The sequence below is a fragment of the Anoplophora glabripennis genome, unplaced genomic scaffold (assembly GCF_000390285.2).
Source record: "Anoplophora glabripennis isolate ALB-LARVAE unplaced genomic scaffold, Agla_2.0 scaffold906, whole genome shotgun sequence".
NCBI classification, from domain to species: domain Eukaryota; kingdom Metazoa; phylum Arthropoda; class Insecta; order Coleoptera; family Cerambycidae; genus Anoplophora; species Anoplophora glabripennis.
In genome coordinates this window covers 48,307-67,551 of record NW_019417166.1, presented here as the reverse complement: position 1 = coordinate 67,551, position 19,245 = coordinate 48,307, and the positions used below count along the sequence as shown (strand labels likewise).

At 31.8% G+C, this 19,245-nt stretch overlaps 1 protein-coding gene across 1 annotated transcript in view; it reads right to left on the bottom strand.

Moving 5' to 3' along the window:
• The window catches only part of LOC108912671 (neprilysin-1-like), a 96,249-nt gene extending 77,316 nt beyond the window's left edge, over nucleotides 1-18,933 (bottom strand). The window contains exons 1-2 of the mRNA XM_023455987.1: nucleotides 18,690-18,933; nucleotides 9,883-9,927 (exon numbers count right to left, since the gene is read on the bottom strand). Coding sequence (XP_023311755.1) covers nucleotides 9,883-9,927; nucleotides 18,690-18,933 — 289 coding nt within the window. The remainder of the gene's footprint in view (nucleotides 1-9,882; nucleotides 9,928-18,689) is intronic.
• Nucleotides 18,934-19,245: the final 312 nt, after the last annotated feature.

The window sequence follows — 19,245 nt, the reverse complement described above, 5'->3', positions numbered from 1 at the left end:
GTATTTTCATATATGGGGTATTTCGTGGTGAACTANCGCGAGAATTTGTTTTCCAATTTACTCCAAATCTTTAACTGTATTTCAAAATACAATGAACTAGCAAAATAATGACCGTACTGGTATTTGTCCTGGTTATTGAACTGTAAGACACCACAGTCGACGTTCGGTCATATTCCACGGGACTCCGCCGTGGTCCTGCAACGATCTTCGCTTTGCCTCTTTGTCTCACTTTTGGCTTATCCGGATTTGTATCGGGGCTTGTCGTTCAGTGTATTGGTTTTACTTTATTTTGCTCTATTTCAGTTCTTTCGTTGTACTTGGAAAACATTTTAACCTTCCAAAATTCGAAACTGACGCGATTTTTCTGCAGAACCGGACGCCGTTGAGGTCGTCTGCCATGATTCTGGTTGTTGGAACCTAGTCGAAAATTTCGATTTACGTTCCGCGTCTTCTGCTGTCGGTTAGATACACTCCAGCATCGGCAATTATATTTGACGGTATTTTCCTCGTACAAGTGATTTGCAAACGGCCTCGTAGATTATATTCGAAAGTTGAGTGAAAATCGATGGGACTTGTTATACGACCAATGGCAGAGTGGGCCAACAAAATTGGTTTGCAATGACTGCTTAAAACTATTCTAAATTAATATTTGTAGATGTACAGTGTCTCGTATTAATGATTTTTTACCAACATTTATTTGGGCTGTAGCTTTTGAACTATTCGTGGGAATTAATTTATTTTTGGTATACCTACACAATACACCTGGTTATCTATAATTTTACTATTAATTGACGGAATTGAACCAATTGCGGTTTGATTACTCTAAAACTATTTTGCAGTAGTGGCCCCAATCCTCTCCGATAGAATAAAATAACTATAACCACTGTTACAAAGATTATGATATCAGTTTAATCTAGACAACAGATAAAATAAAAAATATTGCCTAGACATCTATAGATAAAATATTATTAGCTTGATTAAGGTAATTTAAAATTATGGAGTTAATTTCAAACAACTACAAAAGATAAATTAAACGACTTTTATAAGAAACAAATTCATATTGAAAATGTATCAACTAGAGTTGATTAGGAAATAATTTGTACTAGTAAAGTGCTCTCTCTCACTCTCTATGGGAAAAAAATCTTAAAATCAGAAATATTATTGGACTTTTTACCTATTTGAAATGAAGAAATCATCATATCGACAAACGAAAGTCAGAATACAAAGATGAGAATTTATCAGCTGGCAAAAATATGCTGATTTTGCAAAAATGCAAAAATCCAATATGACGTCCATACATTTTTTTTTGTCATTTCCAATCAGGTACCACGGCAAATGTGTGAGTGTAAAAAATCCAACCCTTTCCTATTTCGATTTAAAAAATTAAAAGTTTTCGATAATCTCAAAACGAAAAAGGTAAAACTTTTCTTCGGCAAGTTATCAAATCAAATGAACATCCTGTATACAAATGAAGAAATACAAGAAATTAATATATGGCATCTTTAATGAAATAGTTTAGAAACATTTATTTTTAAGTGAAGATAAACACCATAATCTTATTTGTTTCCATAAAGGAAAAAAAATATCGACATTTTTTTTGGTATATGTATTCCATGTGATCAGGTTTTTTGTAGTTCCATACCAATATCAGTCATCAATATCCACAAACTTCAATACTTCAATTGATTAAAAATATATTTAAAAGGGAGCTTTGTCAATATTGGAAGTAGTTTCATATTGGAAGTAGAATCATAGGAAAAAAAAATTCCATTGCATTCGCAATTTTTAGCAATTTCATGTAAAGTATAGACAACAGGAAATCAACTTTACACTCAATACACAATTATTTTAGAATTACTAATACAATTTGGTGTAAACGTTTGCAACCTTTACTTGTATAATAAGTATTGAAAAACCTGCAAACCAAAAAATGTTGTTAATGTTGACTGGCAATATGGAATTTAATGGTTACTTTGTCACAACCCCTATCCAATTTTTTTGATATCCTATAACTTATGTATCTGTTAATATAAATCCTGCAAAATAAACCGAGCCCCGCAGTAAAAGTTAAGTATAAAATAAAAGTAACTTTTTCTATATTTCATGTAATAATAAATTCTATGTAATTAATAAAAGGAATTTTAAAATAATTTTAATCTGTATTTAGTTCACTACACATTTGAAAATCAAACCGTAGGTAGGTAAGTTATACGCTTTTATACTGCGTTCTCCACTTATAAATATGGATCGCTCGTACGAGACGTGAAAGCAAAATATTGCTTTTAACAAGCTATCTCATACCAGTGCCAGTGTAAACAAATTGGAAAATCCTTTATCCTCTTTACTTTATTCCTCACGCTCGTTTTGTTCTCGCTATCGCAAACCCCTAAAACTTTACTTAATGTTCCTGAATCTATGCGCGCAGGATAAGCCAGAACGATGTTCATATTTCCCTGCAGAGACAAATCTCGTTGAAGGCGTATTTATTCGCTTATATTTAGTTTTACTTATTATAACATAAACAACATTTTCTTAAAACTGACAACTTTCAATTTATCCTTATCTTCTGAAGAGGTGTGACAAACAAGACTGGTTTTCATATTTCCGGAATATCTTGGTAATTTTGTTATTTTTCAGTACGGTTATTGAGGATTTTACTGGCAAATCATTGCGATTTTGAAGGTTACGATATGACTGAATAATCCTAAATTATACTGGAAAAATGTAAAAACCTTTTTCCATACCCATTTTAGAACAAAATGTGTTGAAGTGGTGAATGGATAGATGTTATTCACCATAGCTCTAAAGCCTAAAGTTAAATACTAGGTCTGTTCAGAAAATAACCGAACTTTATTTTTTTAATTTTATTATTAATTTTATACATTATTGGTCCTTGTGATCTTCCAAGTACTCCCCTCCCCTATTTACACACTTTTCCCAGCGGTGTTTCCATTTCGCGAAGTATTCCTGGATAGCTTCATTTGAAATGGTCTGAAAGTCTGTGATCAATTTGCTTTGATGTCATTAATAGTCTGAAAACGGCATCCTTTTAGCAGTGAAATTAATTTCGGTAATAAGAAAAAAACGCAAGGAATCAGGTCTGGCGAGTAAGGAGGATGAGGGAGGACAGTAATCTGAGTTTTGGCACAAAACTGACAAAGTGTGTGGACGTATTGTCATGGTGCCTCAACTCTAGTCTCTTTTTGAGGATTTTTTCACGTAACCATTGTAGAACACACGGTGCACTATTTCATCTCGAGGAAAAAAATTAAAATGCACAATTCCATTAAAGTCGAAAGAACAGTGAGCATCACTTTGACATTACATCGAGAGATCGTAGAGATGCGTTGCCAATCCATTATAATGATTGAACTTTTATCTCAATGTCGTAGCAGTAAACTAAGCTTGGTCCTCTCGTTATAATCCTTTGAATGAATGTTTCATCGTCATTGGATTTCAAGGAGTTGCCGGCAAACGTCCACATGATTCTTTCTGTTGTTCAGTCATCAAACGAGGAACAAATTTTGCTGCAATTCGATGCATGTTCAATTTTTCGGTCAAAACTTCATGGCTTGATCCAATTGAAGTGCTAACCTCTTCTGCAATTTCTTTGATAGTCAATCGGCAATTTGCACACACCAGATCTTTGACTTTCTGAACGTGGGAGTCATCAGTTGGTCGAACGCCTTCCTGGTCGAGGGTAGGGCTTCCCGATACGATACGAACCGATATTTTTGTAAATTATCGATATCGTATTGAATCATGATTGAATTTATCGTCTTGTATTGATATCGACAATATTATTTTTGTAATATTATCGTATCGATATTGATTTCAATACGATATCGATACGATATTCAATATTTATTGATATAAAATAGTTGAAATTTATTTTTTTACTAGAAAAATTGCACTAAAGTTGAATTTATACCAAATTCGAATGTATAACATTTATATTAATTTATTTACTTAATTTGAATGAACATACAAGCTAAGATATAATAAGAAAAAAGTAAAAATATCTATAAAATATTTTATGGAGACAAGAACAAAAAACTTAAGAGTTAAAAGATTAAATTTAACAAAAAAATTAATTTTACACTACAAATTAACTTCGCAAATTTCTTTTTTCAAGGAACTTTTCATCCACATATTGATTAAAATTAGATCTTGAGCACTTTCATCCTTTAAAGAACACCTATTTTTAGTTATAACTAAACCTGCTTCTGAGAACAGTCTCTACAGGCACCGAAGTTGCAGGCAAACACAGAATATCTCGTGCTATGCGCGATAATATTGGATACACGTGATTGAAACTCCACCATACTAAAACATCAGTTTCTGCTCCTGATCTTGGAGAGTCCAAATATTGAATTATCTCTTTTTCCCACGTCAAAGAAACTTCTGGTTTTACAAATAGTATATTAAAATCCATTTCAAAATTATCATCATCACGCTTTTGCTTTTTTCGTGAAGACACGACGAGAATTTGTTTACAAATATGTATTTTCTTTTTTATAATATTGTTTTATATCTTATTCAGTTTGTGCGATTCGCGCTTTTGTCGAGATCAATATTTTTCGATATTATTGACAATACATTATTGACGATACAATAATTATCGTCAATATTTTAAAAGTTAATATCGTATTCTTGCAAATATTGTCAAAGATCTAATATCGGGAAGCCCTAGCTACTACGGATCGTCTGAGGAATGATTCCGTTCGAAGGGCCTTAGACTAACAACAAGAACTGAAATTAATATCAGGGCGAATTTAGGGGTTCTGATATCTGATGGCGGGTTCGTCTACGCAGGGCCTAGTCCGAGAACAACAAGGGCACGTCAAAAATTCGAAACTGGGATCGACCAGGTACAGGGTGATTCACTATATTTTGACCCCCCTTTAACTTTTTGTTTTAAGAGATATAAAAAAATGTGAAATATAAAAGTTGCACGAGTTTTTATGAATTTTTCGAAAATGTTTGTAGAAAAACAAATGAAGTCCAAACAAAATGGCCGCGGATGTTAACTTTGTTAAGTTAAATGGAACACCCTGTATATTTTTACATATTTGGATAGAACGTTCCCTGTTGAGCATAGTCATGTAGGATTTGTTGGGTCTATCTCTAACAATAAGCGAGATACTATTAAAAAACGAAAATAAGGTTTTTTATTAAGAAAATAAGACATCTTGTAATTATTGTTAAACCTCTTTCAGCCATTTGTGCTTTTTTCCAATTACGTAAGGATTTACAGATTTAGTTATAATGTATTTTGACAGATCGGACATTGATATGGTCCAAAATCCGTATAGGTACTTTAACTAAATCTCACTAATTAGGCCGTTAGAGGCCTAATTACTCATGGACAATCTTATATGGTAGGCCGTGACAGTGACAGGTAATGTCATGACAACATTGTTATTGTTTGACAGTTATTATTTAATTAAAATGGGTTACACAGAAGTAGAAAATTGAAAAATTATAGGAATTAAAATAGAGCAAAGTTCTCCATACTCTATTTTAATTCTAATTAACTTTCTACTTCTGTATAACCTATTTTAATGAAATAATAATACAAACTGTCAATCAATAACAATGTTGTCACGACCTTACTACTTGTCACTGTCACGACCTACCATATAATGTCCATGAGTAATTAGACCTCGCACGGTCTAATTAGTGAGATTCCGTTACATTATCTATACGCATTTTGGACCGTGTCAATGTCCGATGTATCAAAATATATTTTAACTAAATCTGTAAATCCTTACGTAATTGGACAAAAGGCAGAAATGCCTGAAAAAGGTCTAACAATTACAAGAAGTCTTATTTTCTTAATAAAAAAAACCTTCTTCTCGTTTTTTAATATTATCTCGCGTGTTGTTAGAGATGAACCCAACAAACCCTATATGACTATGCTCGACAGGAAACGTTCTATCCAAATATGTAAAAATATACAAGGTGTTCCATTTAAGTTAACAAAGTTAACATCCGCGGCCATTTTATTTGGACTTCATTTGTTTTTCTACTATTATTTTCAAAAAATTCATAAAAACTCGTGCAACTTTTATATTTCTCATTTTTTTATAACTCTTAAAACAAAAAAATTAAAGAGGCGTCAAAATATAGTGAATCACCCTGTACATCGGTCGCGGTATCATGATCTCAAAAATAATGGTACTTTAAATAAATGTTTGATTCTTCGAAAAGCCATAAATCAAAATCAGTTTCCTGTAAGAATAACAAAATCAAAATTTTGAGGATACAATTATTCAAATATAAAAACGGTTCAAATATTCATTGATTTTTCTTTGGCATCAGAGAGTTTAATTCTACTTATTTTTTAAACAAAACTACTTAAAAATGTTTTTAAAAACTGCATCCAAAATGTAAGTAAGCCGCTCTCAGTGAACACTGATTTAAAAATATTTGAAAAATGTTATTTTAAACGACATTCAATAAATAATATGATTCACATCATTTTCTTAATTAATTGTTAATATTATTCCTGTTACTAAAGCTGTATTAAAATACGTAATACCTCAAAAACTGTTGAAGATAAATATGAATTTTAAAAAAATTTCTTTGACAATCTTTTTAATGGGGTAAAGATCTCTAGGGTCATCTATTAAAAAAATATATAAACAAGTTTTATACCTCGGAAATGCGGCATTCAATAGTTTTTGTTGTATATGTTAATTTGTTTAATACCTAGAACTTTGATTCTTAAGGTGGTTTTCCATGCTTGAACAATAACGGAGAAAAAGATAGGGCAATTTTCGAGACACTGCCCTGTATTCGAGGTAACATTCTTCTGTCTCTTTGAATGGGTAATTTTATAATTTATGGAGATATGTATTTCCTTTTTTCGCTCCTGTAGCTATGGATTCTGAGAACGCTCTGTACATTTATTAAAAAATCATAATTTCAACGGTTTATCTTTTCGTAACTTTATTAGTACATATATCAATAAATAAATATAAATTAGGATTGGATCCGAAGTGTGCTGTCCCTTTCTCTTAGCTAATACCAGGCTTTTATTAAAAATCGATGACAAATAAATGCAGGAGCTGTGCCCAGGATTTCACCCGAGTGAGCACTTAACACAGTCTGCAAAATACTATAGACAATATTTTTCATGTTTACCACTGTACTATTCCTTTATATAAGGGTGGAAAACGCTGCCTGATATCGTAAAGGAGGTAAATATCCGCAATAAGACAAAACACAAAAGCTTTATACAACCCTTCTTGCTCACTTTATTAAGCACAAAAGGATCTTAAAACCACAGTTTATTTTGTAAACGTCTCAAAGCTTTCTCTGTCTCGTTTGAAACTCAGTTGATTTATAAGAACGATTTGTGATTCCTTCCTTTGTTTCACTCATTTGTTTAAAAAATATATACTAATATTGACGTAGTGATACACCTTTACCTTTCGATTTTTAATCAAACAAAAATTTGTAAAACATGAAAGCCTTCAACTAGTTTTTTATGATGACACTAAACTTAGTACAACCAAGTTTGTTGGCTTTTTAAATGAAACACTATGGTGCTATATTTGACTAGGATATTTTTTCAGAATTTCAGTGATATACCTATTGAAAAACTTATTTCTAATCATACGATCATTAGAATATGTTGAAAGTGTCAGAGAGAGATATCAGACAAACTGATTGGTGAAGCTAATAAACCTTTTTCGAACATTTTATACAGGGTGATTCAGAACGTACCCAAAAAATGTTTTGAATTTACAAGGGACTCTTACAAAAAATCAAAAAAGGCAGTTCAAAAATAATTTAAAAATACGCTTCTGTACGGCACTGGAAACTGGTCCACTGTAAAACCCGACCTTGCGCAAGGCAAAACATACAGTCCGCGACCGTCAGGCGGCAAAGTGTAATAAAAAATGAACGAACAAAGAATTGAAGGAATTTCTTTCCCATGAACACCTATTTTATATCAGCTAATTCAACTGCTTTTGCGGCTATTGTTATTATTATTTAAGATAATTAATTTGTGGTTTTAATTAATAAAATAATTTGATATACCTGATGTTACAACAACCGCTTAACGATGTGTAAACACATTTGGGACCGTCTTACCCAGTTTCTACGAACTAGCACAAATGTTGTCTTGCTTCACCATAAATTAAAACCATATCCATCAACTTCGGAGTTGTTATAGGTATACGTAAACCATTTTTGTCATTTGAAAAACTAATGTAAAAACTACTGCAAAAACGTAAATACTAACATCGGATTTCAGTATTCAGAGAGCACGTTGCGCATAGTGTACAACGACGCAAATGACGTCCAACGATGTAAAGGTTGAAAATACTACAACCTTAATATAATTTTTATATTGGAAACTATAAGGATTTTACAAAAAAAATTTTTTACTCCATTTTCATGACGCATCTATTCCCAATTTTTTTTCTGAATCACCCTGTTACATGTGACATGTTATGCATGCTGTGTAATAATCTCTCTTATTTTGAAATGCAGCTCCATAAAAACTTTGATATGGCTCAGTGTTTAAGAACTTATAGATAGAATAATTAATAAATTTAAAAATTTCTCGTTTTTTGCCAAAATAATTGTAGGCAGATAAAATTATTACTATAGGTATCTATGTTTTTTATCTATTATGATGGTTCTAAATTTTCTCAATATTTTTAGTCGATGGTAAAAAAGGGTACGTTTTTACTTTTTTTCAGAAACTGATTAAGATCCTTTAAAGTGTGGTGACAGATATTATATTTTTTTGTGATATTTTAAAAATGCTTTCGAAACATCCTCTGTATAATATAATCTGAAGAATTCAATTACTTTTATTGAAAAATTATGGATGGAACATAATTGAACTTTGTTATCTTTTTATACTTTTTTTTAATTTAATTAATTAATTTAGTTATTTAATTTAATTAATTAATTTAATTAATTAATTAATTAATTATATTTGAAAAATTTGACTTTGTATTAAGTGTTTTCTCCAAATATTAAAACTGATCGTTAAGAAAATGTCGCAACGAAGTTATTTTTCAAAATGTCAGAGTAAAAAGTTGTTTGGTTTTCAATTTTATATTCATAAACCGATTTTCAGGTACCTGGTAAAGTTTTTATTTTAGTTTTCCTGACTAGAATGCTTTTAACTCAACGGAATATAGACATACTTTTTTACTTACTTTATTTATTATTGTCATCGTTGAAATGAGTTTCTCTGAGTAAATATTGGTTTGCATACTTTTTTCATTTACGAAAATTATAATGGATAAATAAAAATTGATTGAACCCGACGAAGAGTTTATTTAGAATCGACCAATTATTCCAGTGCCCACTTCAACTGGGTTTCTAATTAAGTTAATAGACGCATAAGCCTTGAAAATAATATATATTTCATAATTCAGTATATAATATATTATCAGTTTAATCAGAAAGCAAAATAATTCGAATTTTGGAATAAATTTTTGAAACAAAATAAACTTTGCTTCGCGTTTTTGAAATTTTGGAAATGCGTTTTAGTTTAGTAGTATTTAGACACAAAAATATTTCAGCAAATGCTTATAATAGTAAAAAGGAATAATTAGATAGAGGTTTGTTTCATTAAGTTAAAAGTCTTATTAAAAAAAAATCAAATTTTTCTTTGGATTTGATTGGCACGAGTAGAAAATTGAAATACAAATAATTTTTCTGTGTTCGAAGTTTTGAGAAATAATGTCATTTTTTATAAGTCAAACTCAGCAGGTGTAGAAAATCACATATTTGCTTACGTGTACGTTATTCTTTCAAACATTGATCAGTAGAAATCCCTGTGTATGATGCATACTTTATTGGTGACATTAAAAATACATTAATAAAGCGATATTAAACATTGCTTACCTGTTCGCACACATTCTTCTGTCAAACATACGGGCTTTACTACATCTGCAACAAACAAACATATTTTATATTAAAAACACATATTTTTTATTTAGGCAATTTTATATGATAGAATGATTAGATTAAATTAATTTCCACGGAAATCTAGGCAAGCAATATTGATATAAAATGGTTAAATAAGGAAAAAACATTCGCATTTCCAAAAGGTACAAGAAGGTACAACTAGAAATGTCCATATAAAAATTGGGTAAGGCAACATAAAATTTAGGTCTAGATTTATTTGACGTTCAGTTAAAAATTATTGATTGCTACACGAAAGAACAACGCGTTTGGAAGCGACAGTTCTGTTTTCGTACGAAATATGGTCGAAATAGTGATTTAACTTCATCAAGTGCGAAGAGATTAACTGAATAATTCAGGTAGATTGGATCAGTTACAGAACTCTCTTTAACAAGTTCAACACAAAACGTCGAAGCTGTTCATCAGAGTGTTGCTGAGAATTCAGTAACACCGTGGTCAAGAATTGGACATTTCGAGAAGTTCTCTACAGCGTATTCTCACGAAAGATTTTCATTTTCATTCTTACAAAGTTCAATTGACCCAAGAACTGAAGCCCACTGACCACGCAGAGCGAAGAGAGTTCGTTAAATGAATTATGGAACAAGTGGATGCTGATTTGTGGAACAAAATCATCTTCAGTGATGAGGCTCAACGTGTCACTGTTTGGTGCGGATTTTGAGCTTTTCATCATCGGAACATTTGTCTTCGAAAATGCGACTGGATAACAGTTAATGGTGCTCACTATTACGAAATGATAATCCAGATTTTGCTTAAATTGAAAGATATGGTTGCAGACTACATGTTGTTTCAACAAGACGGTGCCACATTCCATACAGCCCGAGAAACAATTGAAAGGGCAAGTGGATGAATGTATTACGTTACAATTAGCTTATTTCACAGCTATTCCCACAAAATCAATTTTAAGTAATATAATTTTAAGTAAATTTTGGACATGATACGTTCATCCATTCTAAAAATCCATGAAAGAGTGTCAGTATACTTATGAAAGTCTGTGATATGATACAGTGATACAAAACATGTTCTTCAATCGAATATCTCAACTTTTCGGGAATTGTAACATAACACATTCATCCACTTGCTCCTTCAATTCATTTATTGCACGAGTCATTTCCTGGTCGTGTAGTTTCCCGTTTTGGTGATCTGAATTGGCCGTCCAGATCATGCAATTTATCGCCGTTGGACTTTTCTTTGGAATTTTTTGAAGTGTAAAGTTTATACCAACACGACTACGACCACTCACGCCTTGAAGGAGGAAACTGAGCGCTGTATCAATGAAATTCAGCCGCATTTATGCAAAACGGTAATGGAAAATTTCGATGAAAGGGTGCGTATGTGCCAGCAAAGCTGTAGCGGCTATTTACACGATATGCTGTTCCATACAAAACCCTATAATGTATACCTTATGAATCAATAAAAAATTGCAAATTTTTAATTGAAAATGATTGAAATTGAAAATTGAGTTTTCGATCAAAATTACTTCTTGCCTGAATTTTGGGATATTTTTTATTTGTCTGTGACATTGCAATTGCACTATATTAAAATTTATATTAAATTTACAGAAGATACACATCCAACAAAAAATCTTTAATGTACCTAATTGTTTCATTAAATCCATTTCAATGTTTATTACCACACACTATGGATATTATACAGTGCGTAATTTGCAATGTAGTTCATTTATTGTAAATATTCCGTAATAAACTCTCCATAAATCGGAGTATCAGCATACTCATCACAAATATTAATAAAATACATCAATAACACGTAATGGAAAATTTGATATGTGTTCATTAAACTGGATTATGGATGACAGGCTACCGATTTCATTTGATGCATACACGTGCTGAAATTCATAATTTAATAGGGCAGCTACTGCCTTTATAGCTTACTCCATGCAAATAACCTCAGTTGTAAATTACAAAACGTTGTGAAGGAAGTTTTAAACACCAGTAATAAAAGTCAGCTGAACTCAAAGGAAACATTGTTATGATTATTATTTTTTCAGGAAAAATTCCTACATATACCTACCTATTATTAACTGTAATACTAATAATAAATCGTCTTTTTATTCAATTTTTTTATACCTAATAAATTTATCTGACACTTTTAATTATTGAATTTAATTGTCTACCAAATATCTGAATTAAATCCTAAGACATAAGTGGTACAAACAATAAGGTTTACATTTATAACACAAATTCATTTAGTGACTGTTTTACGTAAATTTGGGGCTGAGTTTCATTGATACAGCGCTTAATTTCCTCCATCAAACCGTGGGTGGTCGTGGGCTTGTTGGCATAACACTTAGACTTCAAAAAACCCAAGAACAAACTCCAACGGCGTTAAATCGCACGATCTAGGCGGCCAATTCTGATTACTAAAACGGGAAATTACACGACTCATGCAGTAATTGAATTGTTTCCTCCGGATGTGTGGCATGTGCCACCGTCTTGTTAAACCCACATGTCGTCTACATCTATATCTCGCAATTTAGGCAAGAAAAAAAAATGGATTATCATGTCGCGATAGCGAGTACCTACCATGAACTGTTGTTGTCTGACCAGCCGCAATTTTCAAAGAAGAATGGTACGATGATGCCTCCAGCCCAAAATCCGCACCAAACAGTGACACGTTGTTTCTCAACAATCACTCGTAGATTTTCTGAACCAAAATGTAACAATTTTGTCGATTAACGAAGCCATCAAGATGGAAATGAGCTGAATCTCAGATGATTTTGTTCGGAAAATCAGCATCCACTTGTTGTTCCATAATCCATTCATTGAACTCTCTTAGTTCTGTGTGGTCAGTAGGTTCTTGAGTCAATTGAACTTTGTAAGCATGAAAATGTATGTATTTCGTAAGAATACGCTGTAGAAGGCTTATCAAAATGTCGAATTCTTGGTCACAATGCAGAATTGATGTTCTTGGATTCTCAACAACACTCTCACAAATTGCTTCGATGTTTTGTGTTGAAGGACTTGTTGAAGGACGGCCAGAATGTTTAACCTCTAATCACCAATTGATCCAGTCTCTCTGAAATTTTCAATTAATCTCTTTATGGTTGATGAAGTTAAATCACTATTCCGATCATATTTTGTACGAAAATTGTGAACTGTTGCTGCCAAACTTTCATTATTTTTAAAATTGTGCTCAATAATGAAAAAGCGTTGTTCTCTCGTGTAGCGCATTATTTTTAATAAACCTCAAGTGTCAGCTATCACGCTATCTTTTTTTTTTGTTGGTAACTCTTTACCCTACAAACGGCGCAAAATTCAAATCTTGCGTGAACTTCGGTACACCCGATACAACATAATAAAATGTAAACCTCCCGCAACTAACTTGAAATGTTGTCTTTGCTTCTGTACATATATTCCTCCAACTTTCGATTGTAAATTTCACAACAATTTTTAATACTCTTTGCGGATCTATGTGCATAGGAAACCACTATCTTTTAATAGAGCTAACTTTCTTTCTGTACACTATTGATGTGTTTTTACATTTCTTAATACTAAAATTACAAGTGCGGTGTAGGTTTATTATATATTAAAAAACAACTTTGGTTAAGAATAGCGCAGAAGTGTAATATCAAATTCGTAACAATTCTGAAATGTTATTTCATGTGTACCGGAAAAGCACTGCTGTCGATATTAGTGGAAGTGATATTTACCATTTTGTTACTTTTTAATATTATGTGTTATTTAGACTTTAAACTGTTTCCCTTAATATACGACCAACCCTTTTAAAGCTTGCTAGGAAGGGATCCGAAATAGAATTCATTGGTCCGGAATCCTTTTGTGGTCAGGGGGGCTCTGGGCAAATGGACAGAGTCAGAATCAGAACATAGAAAATACTGGGTTCAAGGCCAAGGTAAAGCCATACATAAGAACTTTGGAGTGTGCTTTGAGAAAAAAACGAATGAGTTGCTGAATTTGAATTAAATTCGGCTCAGGAAAGTGACGGAATTATAATGGGATATTGTCATTTTAGGAAACATCTATACAAGCTAAGGCTTGTAGACAGTCCGGTCTGCGGATAAAACTTCTCTGCATATCCTGGGCGAGTGGCTAGAATTTGCAAGTAGTAGAATGACGCTCCTGGAATAACTCTTTCTGGAACTCAACGAGCTGAGAGAAATGTCGGCAAGGAAACTTTTGTAAAATGAACAAATGCTGAATAGGATTGAACAGTGGGACTCACAATGGCTTGATAAGGCCGAAGTGCCATGGGACTTGAATAGAACCAAACCACAGGTAGTAGAAGAAGAAGAAGAAGAAGAAGAAGAAGAAGAAGAAGAAGAAGAAGAAGAAGAAGAAGAAGAAGATTGAGAAGAACCCTTTCAAGGTGTTTGGATTTCACAAAGTTAAATAAATACAAAAACAATTTGTAAAAGAATAAACTTTGATCGTTGATGCCCGTTTCAAAAACTGATTTATCTCGATGACCGTTTACTTTATCCAAATAAATGCGTAAAAATTTTATTAAAATGTATAAGCTGTTTGCAAAGTTAGAATCTAAAACGTAAAACTCTCGGTATCTCTTTGGGGTCCCATATCTTCGTTATGAGTAACATTAAAAAAATAGCATCCTTTACACTTTCCAGAGATTAATAGATAATTACTGGATCTTATAAAAAAATAAGTAAACTAAAATATTAATTGTCCCTAATGCCAACAACCTGTAATAGAGTCACGTTCTGAATTTATTTCAGGAAAACTTAAAAAGCTTCCAGTTTCCTTGTTTCATCTACCGTATCGGTTCAGCTTAAAATTAGAAATTCTTTTTTTTTCTAGTACAAATGATCCACCAGATAATATGCAATTAAATTGTTTATAAACTCCTTCAATACCAAACTCTTGAAAAGTCCGCTTTTAGTGCATACCTTCTGTTCCCAGGAATTTGTCTCTAGTGGCGCGATGCCCTTATGCGTTTAGTTTTACGAGCCTAGTTGTCCGACACCATTCTCTGCTAACCGCGATATTCCCCAAAGGAAATTTTTCTTTTCTCTGCGGTATTCTTGAAACAACGTCTGGTGAATAGTTAAAACGTGAGTTGTATGTGCTCCCAAGCAAAGAGTTTCGTAGTTTATTGCAACGACAAACAGTGGCGTATACAAGGCAAAGGCACCCTTTTGTAATTAAATTTTCTCTATAATGTGAAATTTAATTTTGTTAATTTTGCCTTTTAACGTTTCTGGTTCTCCACATGCTGCTGATGATAAATAAATAACACAAATAATTCTGAATATAATTTATTTATTATTTGCGTGCCGGTGCAGAATAATAAATTAAAAAGTGTTTTACCAGAAAAAAGTAAATACTTAATTTTGAATTGTATTAATAAAATTATTTTGAGTTAAAAATTGCGATTGCCATGGAGCATTAAAGTTCAAAAGTGACGCAGTTTAAAAGGAAATAAATCACGCTTAGCTGACTTCAAAACACCTTTTCTCACTTTGACATTAACTGTTTTTGAGATACAGGGTGCTTTATTGATTTTAGCCGAAATTGTAATTTATCGCTTTATTGCTATTTAACTATGAATATTTGGATAAATATAGATTTTTTAATAATATTACAATGTACAGTACAATCACAGTTGGAGTTGATAAGAGGGAAATAGTACATTGTGTAACGAGTGGGGAAAAGTTGCCAATAGCGCCACGCTGACGCAGTTTACGCACGAGCGAAGCGAGTGCGGAAAGCGCCCAAGTGGCGCTATGGCAATTTTTCCGAACGTGTTGTACATACTATTTTCTATCACAAGTGCGAGTCGTTATGGGACCTATAGCATAGGGGGTTAGGTGCACGGAAAGTGCTAGATAGTACAACGCTGTTGTACAATCTAGCACTTTCCGTGCACCTAACCCCCTACACTATAGGTCCCATAGCGAGCGCGCGTGATAGAAACATTTTTAATTTTCATTTTGCGGAAAATGTAATGCTTGATTAAATATTTTATAACTATACAAATTTATACAAACGAAGATTTCTTAAAATGAGTAAACTGCCTTAATTTTTTTGTTGTGGATCCATTTTGTGTACCTTATTGCTGTTTTCCACTGACAATTTATTGATCAATTAATTCATGAAGTCGCTTCATCAAGAAATTGGACAAGTGCACCAAATCTGCTGTCAAATAACTTCATGAATTTATTAATCAAGTTCTTGACGAATTAGAGCATGTTCTAATTTTCGTCAATTTCTTGAAGTTCAGAAGTACCAACCCAACAGATTTCCAGCCTCAGATCAGTAATGAGGTTATGTTATTGGAATATGTAAATAATTGTGTGGCGTCGTACTAGTTTTGCATTGTTTTTATTGATTTATTACTTACAAAAACTAATATTTATATAATATGTGTCAGAACGGTACCGCTGTTGTATCACTACAATTATGAGTGGAAAGGCGAAATTTTTTAAAAATTTATTTGCTTCTTTGATTCATTGGTAGAACTGATTCATACGTCAAAAAACTTGACAAAGTCTGTAGCCGTGTAAAACCACACTGTTTATCAATAAATTCGTGAATTAATTCATGAAGAACTTCGTCAATTTATTCATGAATAAATTGTCAATGTAAAACAGCTATTAGCAAATAACAATTATCGATTTGTAATTTTAATGTGCAACGTAACGTGATTCCAAATTATGACTGAGAAGATTAAATTTATTTATGTTATAAAGATATTTACTACTAAAACGGCTCTAAATTTTTGTTTATCCATTGAAGGGATGAACACAAATACAAATACAACAAATAAAATTTCGTAAGCATAATTAGGCATGATCAAAAATTAATAATTACATTAACGATAATTGGCGCTCAATGACTTTCATACTTCTTGAACAAATTTAACACAATTTTAGATTCTGACATAATTTTTAATTCTTTGAACATATCCATATAAGGAACAAAAAATTTTCAGAAAGTTTTGAGTGATTTTCGAAAGGCTGTATCTCCGTGATAAATAAAAAAGTCTCTAGTTTCAAGATCTTTTAAAAAAAAAATTAAAGCTACGGTTATCAACTAATCAAAAAAAATACCTTCAGAAAAAAATTAAAAAACCACATGGATTGAAATTTTTTTCAAACTGAATCAATAGAGTTAACTTATTTATTCAGCTTTCATTGAAAGGTCTCCGTGCGACTATTGCTTGTCAAGATGTCGATAGTTGAAAATGAAAAAGAATAATTTTTCTCAACTTCTCCCATAATTTTGCATTAGATATAGTTCAAATTTAAGAAAAAAATTTCAATAATAAATTTTTCAATTTTTTTTTTTTTTTTTTTGAAAAATTGCTGTACGGTTCGATATTAGCAATATTATACTAATCTTTATTTAATGGCATTAAGTGCACAGTTTAACCTGAAACTAAATTTCGTCTTCGATTTACACACATTCATAAAATTGATATTCGATATTTTCTGCGAAGATTGCTTAAGTTGCAAAAACAGTTTCCTTCAAAACTAGTCTTATTTGGGGAAAAAAATATCAAAAGTTTTTTCAGTAAAAAAGAATTAATCAGAAGTTTGTAAACTTAATGTTTTTCATGTAGTGTTGATTTGAGTTGGTTAAAGACAGAGTATTACAATCGAGTCAGAAACGACTAAAACTCAAAGATTTTTTTGTCAGTATTTTTTTACTTATATTTAAACTATATCTAATACAAAATTGGGAAAAGGGAAAAATTCTTCTTTTTCATTTTACATAATATTACATAATATTTAGGAGAAAAACGGTTGGATGGATCAACTTATCAATTTACAGGATTATTATGACTACAGAGAGCTGCAAAAATGTCTCACATTAGTTTTTTCAACAATATTTGTAATTTAGCGGTAGGATTTCTAAAAAATTGTAGTCATTTTTTGCACTTTTTTCAAATTAATGTCACGGATGAAAACAAATTTTTTTCTTCGGCGGGTCCTTTTAGAGAATTTATTTAAGTTTTCAAAACTGCCTTTGGATTTACTTTGCAATAATTTGTTGCAGAGATATCGATCACTAAAGACAAGTGTCATTTTTCATTCAACCATCGATATCTCGGCTACCAATAATCGCACGGGGACATTTCAAAAATCGACAAATTAAAGCGAAAATAAATAAGCTAACAAGCCTCTGTATTTATTGAGTACCAGTTTATAAAATAGTACTATAATATTCTATGGCAAGTCTTAGATTGATATAAAATTTCCACTTAGCAGTTTTAAAGGCTTACATTTTATAAGATAATACCTACTAGAGACGATTTTACAAATGATTTCAGACCTCTTTATTTCTAAGGCGCAGAGGTCATATGCAAATTGATGGAATTTAATCTCTGATACATATTTTTTGTAAAGGATGTTTCTGAATGATTGCATTATTTGAGATTTTAAACACATCAGGTATGTGCTTTCCTAATAATCATTTAAAGTACTAGTAGTTTTTTCCCGCAGTATCTGCCGTTAGCACTCTTGTCTGTGAGGTTGAATATCTTTTGCATACCTAGATGTCTCGTGTCGAAGAACATTGTTTGACATCATTTAATAAGATTTAAGAAACAATTATTATCTTAAATTGGTTTGAATTAGCTTAATACCTTAAAAAAGAGTAAAAACATGTGAGTGCTAATAATAGAATATATGTATTTTTGAAATTTAGTCTCGAATTACTAGATGATTTAAAATATTCACATCAAATACAGCAGAAAATAATTGATAAAATGGGAAATATATTGGAACTTACCTGTACATAGTGGCTCCTTTTTACTAAACAGCATAATAATTAACAACACACAAAATATTGATAGAGCTAAGATCATAGCAAGAAGGCATTTCTCTTTCACAGGTTTACTTCTAGGAACCATAACAGTTTTCGTTCCGGATCGGGTTACTTGCACCACAGTGGAATTGAGCGATTCTTGAGTAGCATTCTTTGATGCTAAGTAACCGTTCTTGGCATCACAACACGCTTTTTCTGTCCGAGACATGTCACTCAACATCGTGGTGATTTATTTAAAACACTGGAGGGCGCGCTTAGCCTATGCTTCGTCGATTTAATAGCCATAGAAAATGTACTATATAGTTTTCATATAGGAAGGAATATTCTGGAACAATGTTTACTTGTGTATATAGGACTATTATAACTTTTACCGATGAGCTTTATTACAGAATTAACTGAACTTAAATTGACTAAAACTAAAAAAGTTTCACTGATTATTTTTATTATTATTCTTATTTTACAAATATGATTATTATAATAGTCTACGTCAAAAACATATGAGGTAAAAAGTAATTAATAG